Source organism: Antedon mediterranea, chromosome 7 (assembly GCF_964355755.1).
Source record: "Antedon mediterranea chromosome 7, ecAntMedi1.1, whole genome shotgun sequence".
Taxonomy (NCBI): Eukaryota; Metazoa; Echinodermata; class Crinoidea; order Comatulida; family Antedonidae; genus Antedon; species Antedon mediterranea.
This window is the reverse complement of record NC_092676.1, coordinates 26,328,495-26,347,811: the sequence shown is the minus strand read 5'-3', so window position 1 is coordinate 26,347,811 and position 19,317 is coordinate 26,328,495. Positions and strand designations below refer to the sequence as shown.

General features: G+C 31.7%; 2 protein-coding genes across 2 annotated transcripts; both read left to right on the top strand.

The window, feature by feature from the left end:
• The first annotated feature begins 72 nt into the window (after nucleotides 1-72).
• LOC140055568 (guanine nucleotide-binding protein G(I)/G(S)/G(O) subunit gamma-10-like) lies at nucleotides 73-6,344 on the top strand. Its single transcript, XM_072100904.1, has 3 exons — nucleotides 73-266; nucleotides 855-997; nucleotides 3,856-6,344. The coding sequence occupies exons 1-2, from the start codon at nucleotides 175-177 to the stop codon at nucleotides 958-960; spliced, it is 198 nt and encodes a 65-aa protein (XP_071957005.1). The 5' UTR covers nucleotides 73-174; the 3' UTR covers nucleotides 961-997; nucleotides 3,856-6,344.
• Nucleotides 6,345-6,908: 564 nt separating this feature from the next.
• LOC140053843 (ADP-ribosylation factor 6) lies at nucleotides 6,909-19,241 on the top strand. The gene is made up of 5 exons (XM_072098549.1): nucleotides 6,909-7,107; nucleotides 8,915-9,078; nucleotides 11,404-11,507; nucleotides 14,673-14,871; nucleotides 15,253-19,241. Exons 2-5 carry the CDS (start codon nucleotides 8,997-8,999, stop codon nucleotides 15,393-15,395), a joined length of 528 nt encoding a protein of 175 aa, XP_071954650.1. The 5' UTR covers nucleotides 6,909-7,107; nucleotides 8,915-8,996; the 3' UTR covers nucleotides 15,396-19,241.
• The last annotated feature ends 76 nt before the right edge of the window (nucleotides 19,242-19,317 follow it).

Sequence of the window (19,317 nt, the reverse complement as noted above, 5' to 3'; positions counted from 1 at the left end):
AAGGATTTTCTATACGTTTGAGACGGCGACGCCCCCAACTTTAATTAAAATTAAAGAGGAAAACTGGTGGAGTTCGCCATTTTGGATGGGGAGGATTTATTTCGAAGCGAAAAAAGAAGCGAAGAAGAACTTGCAGCAACGCCCATAGCCTAGCCTAAATTATTAAACCTAAAAATGAGTGGAAATTCTGCATTAGTAAGAACAGTAGAACAGCTTCGTCGTGAAGCTAGAGTTGAACGAATAAACGTTTCAGACGCTGCAAATGAGTAAGTAATATTTTCATTCAGATGAAGAGATGAGAGAGACTTGCTTGACAAAAACCTGAGCTGCTTGCTTGATTGATGGATGGCTAGCTAGGCCAACCAAAACAAAGGTTTCATTCATTATCACTGACAACAGTAAAGCATTGGCTAAATTATAAAACATTGCTTTAACAGAATCACTATGCTAGCCTATTCTAATAATAATATATTATACGCGCGTATATTATAAGATTTAAGAACCAGACAATTATGTAACATATATCCGACCTAATAAAATTAGCTTACATTAAAAAAATTATACATTTTTTAAAACTTGAAAAAAAAAAACTGTCTGTGCATTGGTGGTTTAGCCGGGATAGCCTATATATACTGTGTGTGTAGCATTATTTAATTATCTATGTTTAAAAACCATTGTTGACATTGTAAAGTTAATACTAATAGCATTTATTGTTTCATTTAATTTAATAATCGATACTTTTGAAAAATGATTTACTATTTCGTCCAGACGATATTCGTCAATATTTACAAGTATTTTTACATGCCATCAATTTATTAATTAATAAAATAACAATTTGTTTGTTTTCTTCTTAGTTTACTGCAGTACGTGAAACAGAACGCCAGTGAAGATTTCCTTCTTAATGGTTTTTCAGTCGTATCTAATCCATTTAAGGAGAAGAAATCATGTACCATTGTTTAAGCTATGTCAAATGAAATATGTGCAATCATTTATTTAGGTAAGGTTATCTTCCCTATTCAAAATCATTATGCATGTTATTTAGGGTTCGTTATTTATTATACACTATGTAAATCAACAATTTTTAATAATTTTATTCAATTTCATTCCATGCTTTTGCCTATCATCATCGCCATGATATTTTTTAGCTGAAGCTTCAATCTGTTTTGATCTCTCTTCTTTACACTATCAAACTTTATGTGACTTAAACATGTGATATTCCCATATATGGACATGATGATGTTATACCACTACCATATTTAAGAATATCACTACCATATTTGGGTACATCACATTTGTTTGTCAGATAAGGTTTGATAGTGTAGACAGAGCTTTAGTCCTATAATCAAAGATTATTAAATTAATAATTTTTAATATTTTTTATTTCAACCTGCTTAATCTTAACTTAAAGATAATTTTATATTGAAGGGAAATATATTGTATGATACATTTTTATTAATTAACATGTACCTATACAAACATTTTAAAGTTTTGAAATGTATACAAAATTACTATCCAGATACTTTTTTCTGTCTCGCTTCGATTTCCTGGTTCAACTATTCTTTTTTACAATGAATCACAATGCCATTATTGTTTTATTGGGTGAAGAAAGCTATAGGATTATATCCCAAAAAAATAAAAGCCTTATTACAATTTGAGTATTGTTTTTACTCAAGTACAGTACTGTATAAAAATGATTGATTGGTTGCTTGAAAAAAATTTAATCATGTAATTTGATGCCTATTTATAGGCAGGTGGTTGATATGATAATTAGTACACATACAGTATAGGAGTTATATCTCTTAACAATGCCGCCTCATTAACATAAAGTGTAATTGGATATGTATGTTGTTGTTATGGCGACCGTTGTTACCAAATCATACAAAGGAAATCAAATGATACAGGAATTTAATAAATTGGTGCATTTGTAAATATGTGTAGGTACAGTACATGAAAAATTGCTAATCAAAATGTTTACTTGGCTACTACACAATTTATATTTTGATTAGCGATTATAGATTTTGAATGAAAATATTGCCTGTAGTGTACAGTTTAAAAACATGCACTACGGATAATGGTTTAAAAATACAGTACAATACATTAGAACCTACAAAGAATAATTTTGTACATAAATTATGTAGGGATTTGCATAAGATTCATTGAATTTGTGTACTACACTATGTAGTGCATACATTATAAAAACGAGATATTCATTGTCACATTCATTCATTAGACTGGTACAGTGATGATATGCATACACAATTGACATACAAAAGGAATGTAATTTATATTATAATATATCATATAATTGGTAAAAAACTAAAGTAATAATCTGAATACTAATGAATATTGAACACAAAGGATGCAATCATACCATATTGCATAATGTAATATCATGTATTTGAGGGCCCCTTAAAATCAGCTTCCGCTGGCTGGGTCACCCTCGTGAAATATGGTTGAATAAATAAATATTTGCATATATAATTTTTGTAGGATAAGTTGGTTTAACAAAGTAAACGTAATGCAATACTTATTACTAATTTTAATAAAGATAGTGTATGTAGAAAGTAACAGTAACAAATATTAATTTAAAGCTCAGGTACAGGCATGAATTTTAAATATAATATCTGGTTAATTGTACATAAATCAAATATTTGTAACAGAAATCAAAACGAAAAAATAGGATTTTCCCTTAATATGGTCAAATACACAATTTGGCAAAATTCTGCCATAAGAACCAGGAACACTTTTTTTCAGTAGTTAGGTAGTTTAACCTAATGTAATAACATGTCTTGTGACTCCCTAGAAGGTGAAAAAAGATGGTGGATATACGGTGGATAATTTTTGCTATAGTATGAAAATAAAAATCTAAAGTTGAATAAAAATACCGGAAATGTAAAATTGAAGTTATATTACCTATATTTAGTCATCTGATAACATTTTTTACCACACCGTTAATTTTTGATAGCTTTTTGAAATGCCTCTCTATTTACAAAATTTGTGTACAAAAGAATAGAGATTTTACTGTGTAATTTGAACTATCCCCCCACTGATAAGAAAGTGCTTATTTTCAACAAGATCGTGTAACACAAATAAAATCCCAAAAATTATGAAACATAGGGGAAACTATAGATCGATAATTATTGGAATGTATGATCAATAGAAATTTTTTGCCCGCACCTGGCCTTTAAAATAATAGTAGTTTCACACTGAACGAAACAACATTAATTTATAATCTATCTATCAATGCAACAATGTACATATTCATTATGTGTGAAATGGACACAAAGGATTTATGTACAGTACTGTAGCTGCCATAATTTATGATAAATTTTCATTGAATAATGATGTATTAAGCTCTGCCTACACTATCAAATTAGTTTGACAAAGAAAAGTGTGATATGCCCAAATACGGTACTGATATGAAATGTCCATATACAGTATGGATACATCACGTTTTTTTGTAACATAAAGTTTGAAAGTGTAGACCGAGCATTATTATGGAAATAAAACATAAGGAATTAGTATAAGATTCTCTACAAATTTAAATCTGTTTAACTAGTGGGTATGTTTGTCCAGGGGAGACAGTGTTCCCACCTTTGAGAAGGCCAGTGAACAAACTCAGTTATAGCTATCCATGATGATATGCCTTTTCTCCCGCTGATCTATCTCTCACTGATCTCTATCTCTCACTGATCTCTATCTCACTGATCTCTATCTCACTGATCTCTCTCTCGCTGATCTCTCTATCTCTCGCTTATCTCTCTCTCGCTGATCTCGTTCGCTGATCTATACACAACAAACTATTATTTCTGAATGTTTTGGTTTTTACAAATATATTTTGTTTTTCAATTTCAGATGGACCTTGAGTCTTGTGTTTCTGTAAAGATACTGTAGATACGTCTTGTGTTTTTTGTTATATGGTACAGTAGTTCAACCATCAGCATTTACCAACCAATAAGAACACAGTAAACAAGAAGTGATGATGAGCAAGAGCCACACACAAACAGAAGTTGATGTACCAAGCAACTTATGTATTAATTTGGAGTTTATATAATTATTGTAAATTTGACCAAAATGATTGCATACCACACATACTATACACGCTCAAGAAAAACTTACCTTTTAATATATAATTCTCTATCTTTAAAGTGTTATTATTTAGTATTATTTATTTAGGTTAAAACAATTGTTGTGCACAATTATATTAATGGTGGTTATAAAAGGATTTAAAACATACAGTTTTATTTTTTACTATTTATTTATTTTTTCTATCATCATCAAACAGTCGTGCAATAACCGGATGCTGTACCTTTAATCATATGACACGTGATATCATGTTTATTAATTATATTAATCAATGCTGTTAAGGATTTAAAGGGACTGCGATGTAAAAGTCTGTCAAACTGTTTTTGAACATTACTACCCTATAGTGCTGTATCTGTATTTGGTGCAAATAAAAGTTGGTCCATAATGTCTTGATCTTGTGGAGTTTTTGTTAAGCTCTGTCTATACTATCTTTCTATATTCTTAAATATGGTAGTGATATTGACATCATGTTTATATATGGGCACATCACATACAGTTTGATAGTGTAGACAGAGCCTTAGACAGTAAAACCATTGCTTTGGTACACTCATATCCAGGGCACACCAGGGACACTTATGTAACAAACAAGATGAATTATGTGTTTTAACACTACGGCCAGGTGACACCACTTAAAGGTTCCACTGTAGTCAAACAAAACTAACTGTAAATAGTCCAAGCATAAAGTGTACTTTGATATCAATTTGGTAAAATAAGCAAGTGCTAAGTATCTTTAAAACATACTATACGTACCATATTAGCTATTTATCTGTTGTATTTCCTATCCTGGACTGCAAAGTTTGATTCTTTGTGTGTTGGCTTTTAGATGTTGTTTCATCTTCACTTGTTTTTGGAACCTCTGTATATTAAAAATAAAATCAGATTAATATATAATATTGTTTAAAAATTGAAATTAAATCTACATCTTCAAAATTAGTTTTTAGTTCTTTTGTAATGCACCACCGATTAGGCTATGTATGTACTTTGTTTAATTTAATTAATTCATTACTATATTTGTATCATGAAAAATATTTAGAAGAAATAACTCATACATTAATCTCTATTGTTTGTGACTCAAACATATTTTAAATACACTTAAATTACTGTATAAAATTATTATATATGACCAGGGTGCAAAGATGTGGTTTTGTGTCAGTAGACTACCACCAATTTGATATTTATTTATAATTTGTCTTTACTATCATTTGAACAGATTTCTGTTTAATGCCATTTTTTAAACACATATTCACTTTTATTTTGCTGTGCTAAGTTGTGTGCAATGTGTAATAGTTTTAGTTTAAAAAAAATTATGTATACAGTTTAGTTTGAATTAGAGATGCAGTCAAAATCCAATTGCGTTACTGCAGTAATCAGTGACTGTATTCACCATTCACACTTAGGCTAAGGGAAACACCCTTAACATTGAAAACATCTCCTATCTAAGTTAATACAATTAAAGGGAAATACTTTATTTTATTGAGTTAAGATCTCACTTAAGTGTGATTGGTGAATACGGCCACTGGTTGTTATGTTTCAGTATGTATGTATATTTCAAACAAACTCTTACTAATGTTATGCACTAAGAAGACTTGGTATAGCCAGTCACATAAAAAAAATTGTGCCTCTCAGGAGACATTAGTACATTTATATTTATAATCTTTTAATGGTTACCTAATTTTAATGGATGCACTAATTGTACTGTGTTACGTTATCAGTAAACAATATTAAATATACTGCAGTTTGGAAAGAAAATATATTTCAATAATTTTCAGATGTAAAAATGTATGTATTATAACATTTACAAGGGTGGATAAACAGGGATACCAATTATTCAATACTCATTGATGAAAATATGTTAATGCAACAACAGCAGGAATTAATTATTATCTTTTGGGAATTAACTAAAATGCGAAAATGAGACAAATAACGTGAAAAAACGAGGATGTTAATTAAACAATCTCAGCTGAATATGACGTCATGGGAAACGTGATCTGATTACAGAGGAACTAACCATTATGTAAGCCATTCATTAATAACACCCTTTTATACAATGTACTTGTCCATCATTGAATATTCATTAATTGTCCACTCCTTTGTGTAAAGTAATAATGTACACATTTTCTTCAATTATGACTATACCATTTTGATGGTTGGTAGTAAATTATTAATAAATTTTATTTGCACATGTATTTTTGAGTAGTAGTTATGTAATCTGTAAATTATTGCATGCTTGTGATCCCTTTATGAAAAAATAAATGAAAAGATCGCATACACAAAACGTCATCGTCTTGTTTGTTATCTACATTTTCATTGAACATCTTGCCTCCAACTATATCTTCCGAAAAAACAATTTTTAAAAAGAAAAAATTGTTTGAATGCAATGATTATTAGAGCACAAAACTGCTAAAGGTAATTTTAATCTCCATCTTTAGTACATGGAGTGTACAATTATGATTTTCATAAAAATATGTCCTGTCGCCCTCTATGAACAGTACTTGCCAGCATTGGAGTTAACGAACGCAAACATGTGCACGTCGTGTTGTACGCTTGTACGTCACCACACCCGATGACCTCATGAAGATTAGTTCACTCAGCGGATGAATACTCTAAACATGTTGATATTTCTTTTAAACATAATTTGATGAAATAAAATTTGCATACGATCACTGTTTATTAAGGTATAAAAATAATTAATTAAATCTACAATTGGTATTGTCATTTTCCAAAAAGCAATCAAAAAACAGTTCGTTACTTTTATGCTGCGGAGGTTTGGACTTGTGTTGTCTGGTGTAAATAAACTTTCAACCGCCATCCATCAAACGGAAGTTATGAGGGGTGTATACTTCTGTTGAACTAAAAAGGACGCATTTGCTTTGTGTTTGTTATTGTATTTTGACAGTGGTTTTATCTAAAAATGAAGTGAAATATTCTTCTATTAATATTTATACATTTGGTTTTATCTGTAATCCTAAAAACAGTGTGCTTTTATCGTTTGGTTAATCGAAACTTCAACCCCGGAAGTTGGTAGGTAACACACACTTCACCAGTTTACACGCTTCTTGTTTGAAATTGAGACAAATAATCATTGATTTTTACAAATAAATAGGTTACTATTATCATGATAAGAGTTCTGATATCTATTTGATTACTTTACTGTTTGTAGTGTAGCATATATAATCGTTCTTGTTAGTATATGTGTTAGAAAAAGAGTAAATCTAGGTTAGGCCTAGGCTAGGTTACGCTGTCTCGAAACCTTCCTTCGTCGCGCCGTTAGCCTGACATGGGAGGGTTCAGGCTGGTGATGGGGCTTAACGCAGACAGGCCTAGCCCTTTGGCTGAATGTGCCTAGGCCTAGTCTCCTGTTAATGATAATAGGCTAGGCATTTGCACTGTAGTTTACTTTGTGCCACAATATTTTAGTAAGTCTGTAAGCAGTAAACCACTCACTGCACTTGTTTGAGTCTGACTCTAAGTTAATTAAATGTTATTTTTACAATAAAAATATAATTTCTAAATTCAATGGTCCCTTAAGGCCTTATCATTTTGTATTTATTGAAGACCCAGTTAGGGTCTAGGCCTAGCTAGATTTTTAGATTAAAAATATTTTGAAAATATATTAACCCTAAACAGAAATGAAAATATATATTTATATTTATTTCTTTTTCAAAGGATTTTTTATGCGGGGCCAATTTTGCATGGTATTCGACTGACAAGAACCATGTCATCTATTCCCCATGGCCTAATTTAGTAATTATCAAATTCAATAAGTAAATTTCAATAATGTAATAAGTAGTATGATTTGTTTTACTTTAAAAAAGAACAAAGTATTTAATATTACTGTACAACTCACAAATCAATTGGCAAATATTAAGGATGACAACTTTATAATTATTACTTTTTGGTTGATAATTCTCATAATTTGCAAAATAGAATAAATTTGCAGAAATTGTGAATAAATTATAATACAAATTTATAAGCATGTTTCATAAATATTGATATAGTACTGTACAGTACTTTCATTAGTACTGACTAGGGATTAAATTATTTAGATATGCTTATCCTCTATATGCTGTTAATAGAACACATTACAGCAAGTTACTTAGTGCAGACCAATGTGCTAAGTGTAGAACAGAATAACACCCAGAGAAACTGTTAGTTTAACAAATCAGTGTTTGCAATTTATATTCTATAGTATTAGTAATAATTTATTGTATATTATTATTAGATGTTCTGCCAACATTTACTGTATATTCAATATTACTATCATGAATAATTCAACATATGGTAATTTCAAATTGTTTAAACAATATTTGTTTTGATTGTATCTTTGTACTGTATTATATTTATAGCTCTGTGATACAGTACATCTTCACTGTTTAAAATTCATTTTGTTTTTGCTATTATTTGTAAGGCAATAATTATAATTTATATAGTTTCAATGTTGTCTTTAGAATCATAATATTGTAACGTACAGTATAACACAAATAGGGATCATGAGGTCAAAGGTTAATGGTACTGTAGGTCACTAGAAAGCAGTATCCATAGGTTTCTGGTGTATTCCATGTTTAAATTAGAGCGTGTGGAAGTCTAAAAACTTAGAATGGGTGGAACTTGTAGCTAGCTCATCTCCACCCAGCACAAATAAATAAATGTTATAATTGAAATTCTTGAATAAATATTATTTTAAGTTTAACTCTGTAATTTGATAGTAAGAATATGCCATTACTAAATTATACAGATTAGATAAAGTAAAAGAAAATCATGTTTTTTATTTTATTATTGTAGTAGCAGAACTGTACTAAAAGTTGTTTCTTTTTTTTTGCATTTTCAGGAGCATTGAGTGAGAAACAGAGTTTGTATACTCCTCGTCATCCTATCATCACCTTTGGTAGGATCAATATCTTCATGCCAAGATGGGGAAAATCATATCCAAAATCTTTGGCAATAAAGAAATGCGAATTCTAATGCTTGGATTAGATGCAGCTGGTAAAACAAGTATCCTTTTATATGATCTATTTAATATAGAATGAGCCTAAAAAAAACAAAAGACTAAAGATATGTTCACTATCAAACTAGTGTGTGATGTGCCTAAATATGGTAGTGATATGCCCAAATATGGTAGTGGTATGCCCAAATATGGTAGTGGTATGACATCATAGGAACACATCACTTTTTTTTTCACATAAACTTTGATAGTGAAGACAGAGCTTTAGAAACAATATTAGGGCTTGGTTGTCAAAAAATATTATGCAATGCAAGGGAAAAGGAGCACAACGTAAGATCAATGACAAACTGTTGCTTGTTGTTGGGTCAAATTATGTGCTTTATTGTTTGAGTATGGAAACCTAGTTTTAACCAATATTGTAAGCCTACCACACCAGTTCATGGCGAGTTATCTGGAAATGGCCACCTTTTTGTGCATTCATGTACAGCAACTGGTAGCAGAAAGTCCATCATCAATTGAATAAAATGAATAATAAAAAAAAGAAAATAACACTAAGTACTTATCAACAGCCTGTTATTCCATCAGGGCACAAAATTGTTTCCCGTTTAGGTGGGTAGTTAACAGAGGACAGTTGTTAGTTACATTGATAATCATTCTAGTGGGATTGTGACAATTTTAGTAAGTTAAGATTAACTGGGTCGATAGGTCTTGCTCTCTTACATAAAGGAAATCTAAGTTTTATCAGTTTAAAGCGTCTGATGAGTTCAATAAAGATTGTATTATTTTGTTCAAATGCCAATAGACGTATTCAATAAACATTGAGATTATATTAAAGATACTGAACTATGGATAGGATTATACACTACAGTACAGCATAAGAGTGGTAGAAATACAATACAATAATACAGACTTTACAACTATATTTTCTTCTACACTTTTATTTGGTGTGGACTTAAATTTTGGTTTTCTAAAATCTACTTTCCTAATAACTGTAAAGTTTACTGTATGTTATGTTTGTTTCACATTGTACTGACTTGGCCCAAACCATAGAGCAAAACTGCTAGTGTAGACAGAGCTTTACATTAGAAAGAACTAAATTCTTATAGAATATTGCAATACACATATGATTGTGGTTTTGTAGAAAAACAGAGCACAAATTGGCTAATTTGACTAGCCCACAGTCTATACATTTATCATTGTTGAAATATAATGAAGGACATTCTGGTTCTTGGGAGTAATTTTACTACAGTTGAAGGAAATCATAAGTAGTTGTTACACATATGTGCCACACTTGTTGATTTCCTCTGTTTCCTGGTAGTTGGTGATTGGAAGTTCCAGTTCTTAAAAGCATATAGTATTCCTGGTATTATATCATACTACAGTACACATAAAACACGGTGCATTGGACTTTCCATATCTGTCTACACTATCAAACTAGTTTGACCAAAAAGTGTGATGTGCCCAAATATGGTAGTTTTATGACATCATGTCCATGACCACATCACATTTATATGTCACATTAGAGTTTGATAGTGTAGACAGAGCTTTAAAGTACAGTTGTTTTATCAAAAGCTGATTCACACTACTTGGCAAGCTGGAGTACTATAATTAGTGATGGTACTGTATATTCAGAACGTCGTTGTATTTTTAAAATGTCAGCCTCATAAAAAAAAAATGGTACAACAACTTGGTGTAGGCCTACTGAACTGTACTGAAGCTCCTTGTTAATTTTCTTGTGAAATTGTTTCTGTACTTGTTTTTTTTTTGTATGATTTGTATGGATGTACTATCTGAAATAAATGAATAACACATTGTGAATTAGCTAAACAACCAATATTGACTGTGCCTTACCCACTACACTCATACAGGCTGTAAAATATAAATTTTAGGTATGCCTCCAATTATGCATGACTGCATATACTCCCTGGAGAGCTATAGAATATGTGTTATTTGAAAGTGTGTATCTCTACTTGTCAAACAGAGGTGTGGCAATGGGTTTTTTTGTATCTGATAATTATAAGTTATTTTATTATCGTATATCCTCTGGTATAATCCTACCCCCTACTTTATTTCTGATTTCACAAACAGGCATATCCCCCGGGTATAGTCCAATTATCGACTTTTGGTCTGGATGTAGGCCTCTCTTTAGCAAGTTCAAATGCTTACCAATCATTTTTTCCTGAACCAAGCTTTCCCCTGATATAGTCTCACCCACTAAGTCAGCCTAATTTTGTTTTCTAGGTGGGTTAGATTATACTAGAGGATATACGGTATATGTGTAGTTTTCTAAAGTAATGTCACTGATTTGAGGCATTTATTAACTGTGTTTATGTTAGAGTATTTTGTTTGTATTTTCCTTAACCATTTTGTTTTAGCTATTCTCTATAAATTAAAATTAGGTCAGTCCGTAACAACCATTCCAACCGTGGGCTTTAATGTGGAAACAGTAACATATAAAAACGTTAGGTTTAATGTATGGGTAAGTACACTCTGCATACTAATCAAACATTAACAAAAATTTAAAAGTAATTTACGGGAATTTTTAAAAACAACCAATGTGCTTACTATATGTTAAGCCCCAATTTGTACAGTACCAGCGAGAATTACTGCCCAATTCGGACGCGGCAGACGCGGCATGAATACGTCCATGACGCGTCCACTTCGCGTCCATTATATCGACGCGTCTGACGTGATTTGACCTTAGACCAACGTCCTTTGTGTTTGAGCTAAACGGGAGCTAACCACGCCGGTGTTAACGTAAACAAAAGCTCCGCATTGTTACTGTACTACAGTTATATTCTGTACGATGTTTTCTCAACCCGTGAAAACCTGTATTAAACGAAATGTATTTTATACTACAGTAGTTAATAACATGCAAAAAAAAACCTCTAAAAAACGAATTAATGAATAAGTGCGTATAGATACCAGTTCATTAGTACTACAGCTTACTATATGGGCAAGAAAGACTGATTTTTTGTGAGTAAAATTATTATCGGATGTCAAAAAACTTCTTTGGCACGCCGCCTAAAAAGAAACCGCTGAACGAGACTTGCGGGAAATGCAGTGCTGAAACCACGTGTGCCTGCCATGCAGTAAAACCACGTGATAGCATATTTACCAAACTAGAACGTTCGGCGACTAGACCCGAGTGTGTGAAAATATGTTGCTTTCGCTGTCCGAGGGAAGCAATGAATTGTGAGTATCGAATGTCAAAAAACTTCTTTGGCACGCCGCCTAAAAAGAAACCGCCGAACGGGACTTGCGGGAAATGCAGTGCTGAAACCACGTGTGCCTGCCATGCATGCAGTAAAACCACGTGATAGCATATTTACCTAACTCGACCGTTCGGCGACCCGAGTGTGTGAAAAATAGTTTGCTTTCGCTGTCCGAGCGAAGCAATGAATTTTATATACTAATTAAAAAATCGACACATTGTAATGGACAAAAATGGTGCAGTACATGTAGTTTTGTAACACTATAAATATCCTCAACCTATTTTTATTCATTATATTAAATTCTAGCACCCGCCCTTGGCTTTTTTGTTTTAAATCGCTTTTGTACCAAGCCTTAATGCCTTTGTGTTGTTCCGTGTCCTATTGTCTTTTTCTATTCAGTGTATCAAATTCTAACACCCGCCCTTGTTTTTTTGTACCAATTTTGGGGTCTAAGCATAGAGATATTATAGTGACAATTTTGGGGTCTAAGCATAGATATATTATAGTGAACTTCACTATAATATCTCTATGCTTAGACCCCAAAATTGGTACAAAATAACATTAACTAAAAAAATATTATTACAGTCATTATTACAATTATACAAACACTGTAATCTTAACATGATCAGAGAGGAACATCATTATAGCGTAAAAAAAATATTTCTTAATATTTATAAGCAAAGCGTACACAGAATGCCTAGTGTTGTACTGTACGTCATCAACAGGGTCATCAACCCGCTTTTCAGCAGCGGTAGAACATGGTTGCAATATTGCTGGGATCCAATGGAGTAGAAAAATATCACGTGCTCTTTGTTGCGCGCTATGACGACCATGGAGATATAAATTGACAGTGTACAGTACATACTGTAGGCTACATGATTTTGTTGAGCCTTCTTCCACAGTTTTAACTCATCATATGACATTTAAATATAACTTATTTCTCTATGATCATATCAATAATTCAACATGAAATAGAGGCCTCGTTATTAAAAAAATATTCTTCCATAAAATGATTCAAATGAACAAAATATACTGTATCATGACGATGATTATTGTTCGAGTACGCTAGGCCGATCTCAGGCGGTGGTGTACGTGCTAGACAGTGAACCGGCCGGCTAGATCCCACGGCGGGCTAGCGATGGATATAGACACAGTTTCGCACGAAACTGGCTTTTTGGACGAATTATTCGGCAGATAAAAATAAACACAACACACACAAGTCGTAGGCTAACTTTATTTATTTTTTAATCATATTGTTTGTGAATGTGAAAGTATTTTATAAACAAACACCAATACAGCCGACCCTGCTCAACAGTCAGTCTTAGTTTTCCGATGTCATTTGAATATGAATACGGTCGCGAACAATAACAAAAACAGACTCAGGTAGCGAGGTCACGGCCCGCCCGACGAAAGTGCGTCCAAATCATTGGTTTAGTTTATGAATGGACGCGTCGTGGACGCAAATTGGACGGACACTCGACGCGTCCGTCGCGTCCAAAAAGGGGCAGTAATTCTCGTTGGTACTGTAATACTAATAGTACTAATAGTAATATCTGTGTTGAGACACAAACTACTGTTGACTCGTGTGTGTATTCCTAGGTACAGTACTGTACATTCTATGAACTTCTTGATAGTGGAGGGTACTGCCTAATTATTAATATTATATTACTAATTACTATTCAACATACCTATTATTAGAAAGAGTAGTATTTGTACAGTACATGTTGTAATATAATTACACATACAATGAGCTTCCATAAGTATATAATTTGACTTAATAATTAAATTAAAACGACTGAATTGATTGAGTCTTTTGTAGCAAGTCTTAATTTAATTAGCTTATATTCTGATCTATTGTTTTAACTGATGACAATGATGAAGTTTGATTATTAATTATACCTATATTGAAAGATGACATCAGATTAGTGGTGTAACACAAATACCTCACATAATTCAACGCCTATTTAATGGACTATCTTAAGGTAATTAACCTCAATTCTGATATGATGGACATTGACCTTTTTGCTAATTATGTATTGTGTTTTTCAAAACCCCAAATTGTATTCATAGCTAATAATAGAAACTCTCTGGTTATAAGAAACTAGGATTGTTGTACTTCACTATAATACTTAGCCTTCCAATTCTAAGGTCTTTGGTCTAATACTGAAATTATTTTTCTCTACAGTGCTTCTACATACTTACAGTCAGCCTTGTGATAAAACTTAGCAGGGGCAAAGGCAGATCTAGGCTCTAACATTATATTAAAATACATGCACTAAAGTAGTGAACATGCTACCCCCTGATTAACAAAGTTTTTGTCTATTTCATGCCTAGCTAACATGGATAAATGCCATCTCCTCGAAGAGTGAGATATATTCATTGAACACCCTCTCCATAAAATGATAAACATGCATTATGTCTCTTTGTAGGATGTTGGCGGTCAGGACAAAATTAGACCTTTATGGCGGCATTACTACACAGGCACGCAAGGCTTGATCTTCGTAGTAGATTGTGCAGATAGGGATCGTGTAGACGAAGCCAGGCAAGAACTACATAAGATTATAAATGATAGGGAAATGAAGGATGCTATAATCTTAATATTTGCAAACAAACAAGATTTACCGGAATGTAAGTAACCCGATGCCATAAATGTACAGTGATGTTTGTTAACTCAATGTATTATTTTTGTACTTCATAAGCATGTTGTTAGTGACGCTTAAGCTCTGTCTACAGACTACAACTAGTTTGACAAAAACAGTGTGATGTGCCCAAATATGGTAGTGATATGACATCATCATGTCCCTATATGGGCACATCACATTTTTATGTCACATAAAGTTTGATAGTGTAGACAGAACTTAAGTGGACACTAACTGTGTGTAATGTTTTGTTGAAGTTTTATTTATTTTATTCACTTTAATGTGAAAAAATAAAATTAGTTTTTCTGTACTGTGTGAGAATATTTGTAGTACAAGCAAACTTTGACAATGAATTTTATTGTTTTTCCAGCTATGAAACCACATGAAATCCAAGAAAAATTGGGCCTTACACGTATACGTGATCGTAACTGGTTTGTACAGCCGTCTTGCGCCACGACAGGCGATGGGTTATATGAAGGTTTGATGTGGCTGACATCAAACCACAAGTCCTAATGATATCCTTAGTCTTAATTAAGTGAACCAATGTACATAAAAATTATTTACGTAAGTAGAAGAGGTGGGAAAATATGATTAAATAAAAATGATTTTTCTGCTCCATGTGTAACTATGTTCATTAAAGTTTAATTGGACATACTCAGTATGGAAGATAATTATAAGAATATGTTGAAATATGGTGCATATGAATAAAACCTCTTTTTCAATGATAAAATAAAAACAATTTGGCTTACGGCTGAGGAACTTGCATACAGTAGTAGATGGCTATTTAACATCTGTTAGAAAAGGCTTATTGTAAAGACATCAATTGTTGCCTAAGCTCTGTTGCAACATGCATTGTTACAGTACAGCTAAAAAAGGGGGACTTTCAAATTGATATCGTACCCTTTCCTGAAAATGGAAGCTCCCTAATTGTTTTGTAATTTTCAAATCTGCACCAAAGATATATCCACTGATTGATTTACCTGTATTTATATTCAGCTAAAGTTAAAGCAGATTTAGGTCTGTCTTAGGTACAGTATACCATATAGAACATCTTAGCTGCTGTATATAGAATGGTGTACACCATTACCATATATGGTATGTCTCATGATCATTTAGGTTTTTTTCAATACTGTTTATTTTGAAAACATAATTGATAATGTGATCTTCCAAAACAGAGGCATTTGTAATGGTAGACATTGAAATTGCCAGGTTCAATAATGATGTAACCTGACCATATATGGGCACATCATGACTATATATAGGCACATTATGACTATATATGGACACATCATGATAGGAACATATATTATGGGACCATTACAATGACTATTAAATGTAAATCTGCCTGATTTAAAAAAAAATTAAAATGTCTAAACACAACATGGAAACTGATCTCTGTATAGGATGAACTTGTATATGGCACTGCACAGTGATTAGTTCTTACTGTTAATTTATGCAAATGAATTTAGAACAGCCATTTGTGATTATGTTGAATATCTTTATTTCTACTGCAAATTTGCTTTATACCGTTAACAACATTGTTGCACATGATATGCATAATAAACGGCAACAAAATCTGCGCCTATCAGATATGGAGTGGTAGTGTTAAAATGTAAATGTTCACATATTGAAACTTTCATCTGTATTTTTTTAAAAGGAAGTTATTGCATTACTGTTTTATGTTACAACTGTTTTGTTACAGTATATAGTAAATGTTAATTCATTTAAAACTAAGATATATTAAAAGTTTTGCATGATACGATAATATATTTATATGTTTGTGAAATACTATGTAAAAAAAGCCAGTGTTTGATTATATTCAGGGTTGCCCTGGAATTTCCAATCTTCTCACTACATATCTAAATTTTTACTTTTTGCATAAATGATTCTTTTAAATATTTGTTTAGGGGGTAGAAAGAAACCTCTTTTGTCCCCCTAGAAACCACAACTGTGTTAAGGTGTTGGTGGGAGGAAGCACATCCCGCCTTGCCTGCCCATAATGAATTACCATGGCATAGTTCGTAGTTGAAAAACCACACACATTTTAATGAACACAAGCGTCAATCAAATATAATTTATGTTTTGTATATCTTTTTCTCAGAATTGTCCACAATAGTAAAAACTGTAGAAATTTTTATCCAAAATGTTGTGTATACTAGTAGATATAGATACCTTGAATCAAAAGGAACTGTGAACTATGTATATATAGATAAAAAAATGAAGAGTGTTTAATGCCAATGTGCTTTTGCTTTCATTTTTAATAAACATTTAAAACGACCTGTGTTTTGTCTACGCTATCAAACTTTATGTGACAAAAATATGTGATGTGCCCATATATGGACATGATGATGTCATATATCTACCATATATGGGCATATCACTACTATATTATGGCTTTTATGTTTTGCAGACAAATAAAATAAGGGATTTTTGTTTAATGAACCATTTAATACTAAGAAATGAAACTTTTAAAAACCATTTTCAGATAATTTGTATAAAATATTTTGTTGTGTACAATATTTTGTTGTTGCAAAGGGTTTAAAATGTAGGAAGTAGTGCTATATTCATTTAGTCTTATTATCCAAGTGCATAAATTAAACACATTTTTTAGTTGACTGTTGTAGAGCACCCATTTTAAGACAGCCATATTAAAGGGACACTTTCCCATGTTATGAATATGTTGTATGGCCAATCCCTATTAAAAAGAGGACAATTTGTTGGATCCAGAAAGTGTCTCCTTAATAGGAGTTCTACTGTTGTTAGTAGAGTCTTCATCATGCTTATATATTTCTTTTGTAAAAAGCTAGAATTGCCTTCAATTCTTTCTCTGTATCAATCAAATATCCGCTGCAAAATATGAATGAATTCGTTATTAATTTGAAGCTTAGAGCTTATATGTATCTTGTATTGATTTGATGCTAAATTAATTTCTATAATTTAATTGTATTGATTTTGACACAGAAACAAATTTCTATTTGACACATTTTATGATTATTATATATTTCTATATAATTATTATTTGTTTTAATGATATATTTGAAGTCGAACCAGTGTGTGCTAGATTGAACACACTGGTGTACATCTTTCAAGTTCTAGTTATAATTTGGGTTTTTATATTATTAAAATACAGTATATTAAAGATAAAAATATAGTAGCATTAGGATATCGCTTTTTATATCCCTGCTTGGATATACTACTGTAACTATAAGTGTTTTCAATTCAAAACTACATGTATAAGGGTTTTTTAAAAACAAATTGATAATGAAAATAAATGTATAAAGTCCTTTTCCACCACTGGTCTGATGTACACACTTTTTATTAGTGTTAGTAAACCCTTACAATAATAGTAATAATACAATAATAATTTAATTTTTTTTGTACTAAATATATAAAAATTTAGGGAAATGTATTTTATTTAAGTTGATAAAAGTCAATAATATTGGTTTCAATATGCATTTTGTTGTTTTGATTTTTCGAATAACAATGTATCATGATGTATTATGTTATTAATGTTATATATTAATGTTACTCTATCCGTTTGGTGCTTCAACACACAGCCCATTACATATTCTTATTTGTATAAAGATGTTTAATTTCACTTGCTCGATTATTTTTTATACTGTACACATTATATAGATTGTATAGGATTCCAATTGATTGTGCATGTGATCTATGAATTGACGTCGAATAGCTTGGTTCACACTAAAACTCTGTCCAAAACATTTCACATTTGACACAGTGCATGTGATCTATGAATTGGCTTCAAATAGCAGGGTTCACACTAAAGCTCTGTCCAAAAATGTCACAATACGACTGGTCACTAGCAGTGAGCTACTCCAACTTCTTGGATATAAACAACGAGAAGTTTGATCAGCTACATTTGCTGATTACTCAAAACAGCCCAGTCAAATACACCTCCCTTTTTTGCAATGACACAAAATTTGAAAAACATAGAAATACCAGTAGTAGTAGCACTTTGTATGATAGAGTATGGTTTTTTAAATACATTTTACAAATAATAAATGAATTTTTGTCTCTAATAATAGTGGCATGTAATGATGGGTGTCCATTTTTTTAGGTCTCTTTTCTTTGTGTTCTTTTGTGTTTTATGATCTAGATAGAGCTTTACAATAATAAATCTGAAACTTAGAGGAAATATTGACTTGGGAAACAACACAACCAATTGAATATCAAATTACTATCTATATGCTACAGTATATGGTTCACAATGTGAAATCGTTTGAATCTACTGGATCGAAGTTTATGTGAACCTAGCTATAATGGATCATTTTCGCATGTAATAAGAGAGTTAATTAGTAATTGACGAATCTGAATAAAAGATAAATTACATGCTTCAAATGTGTCTGTTCTAATCTGTTTGAATTTATTCTTGTATAAAAATTTGGTTTTGTTGTAAATGTAAGTTATTAAGGCA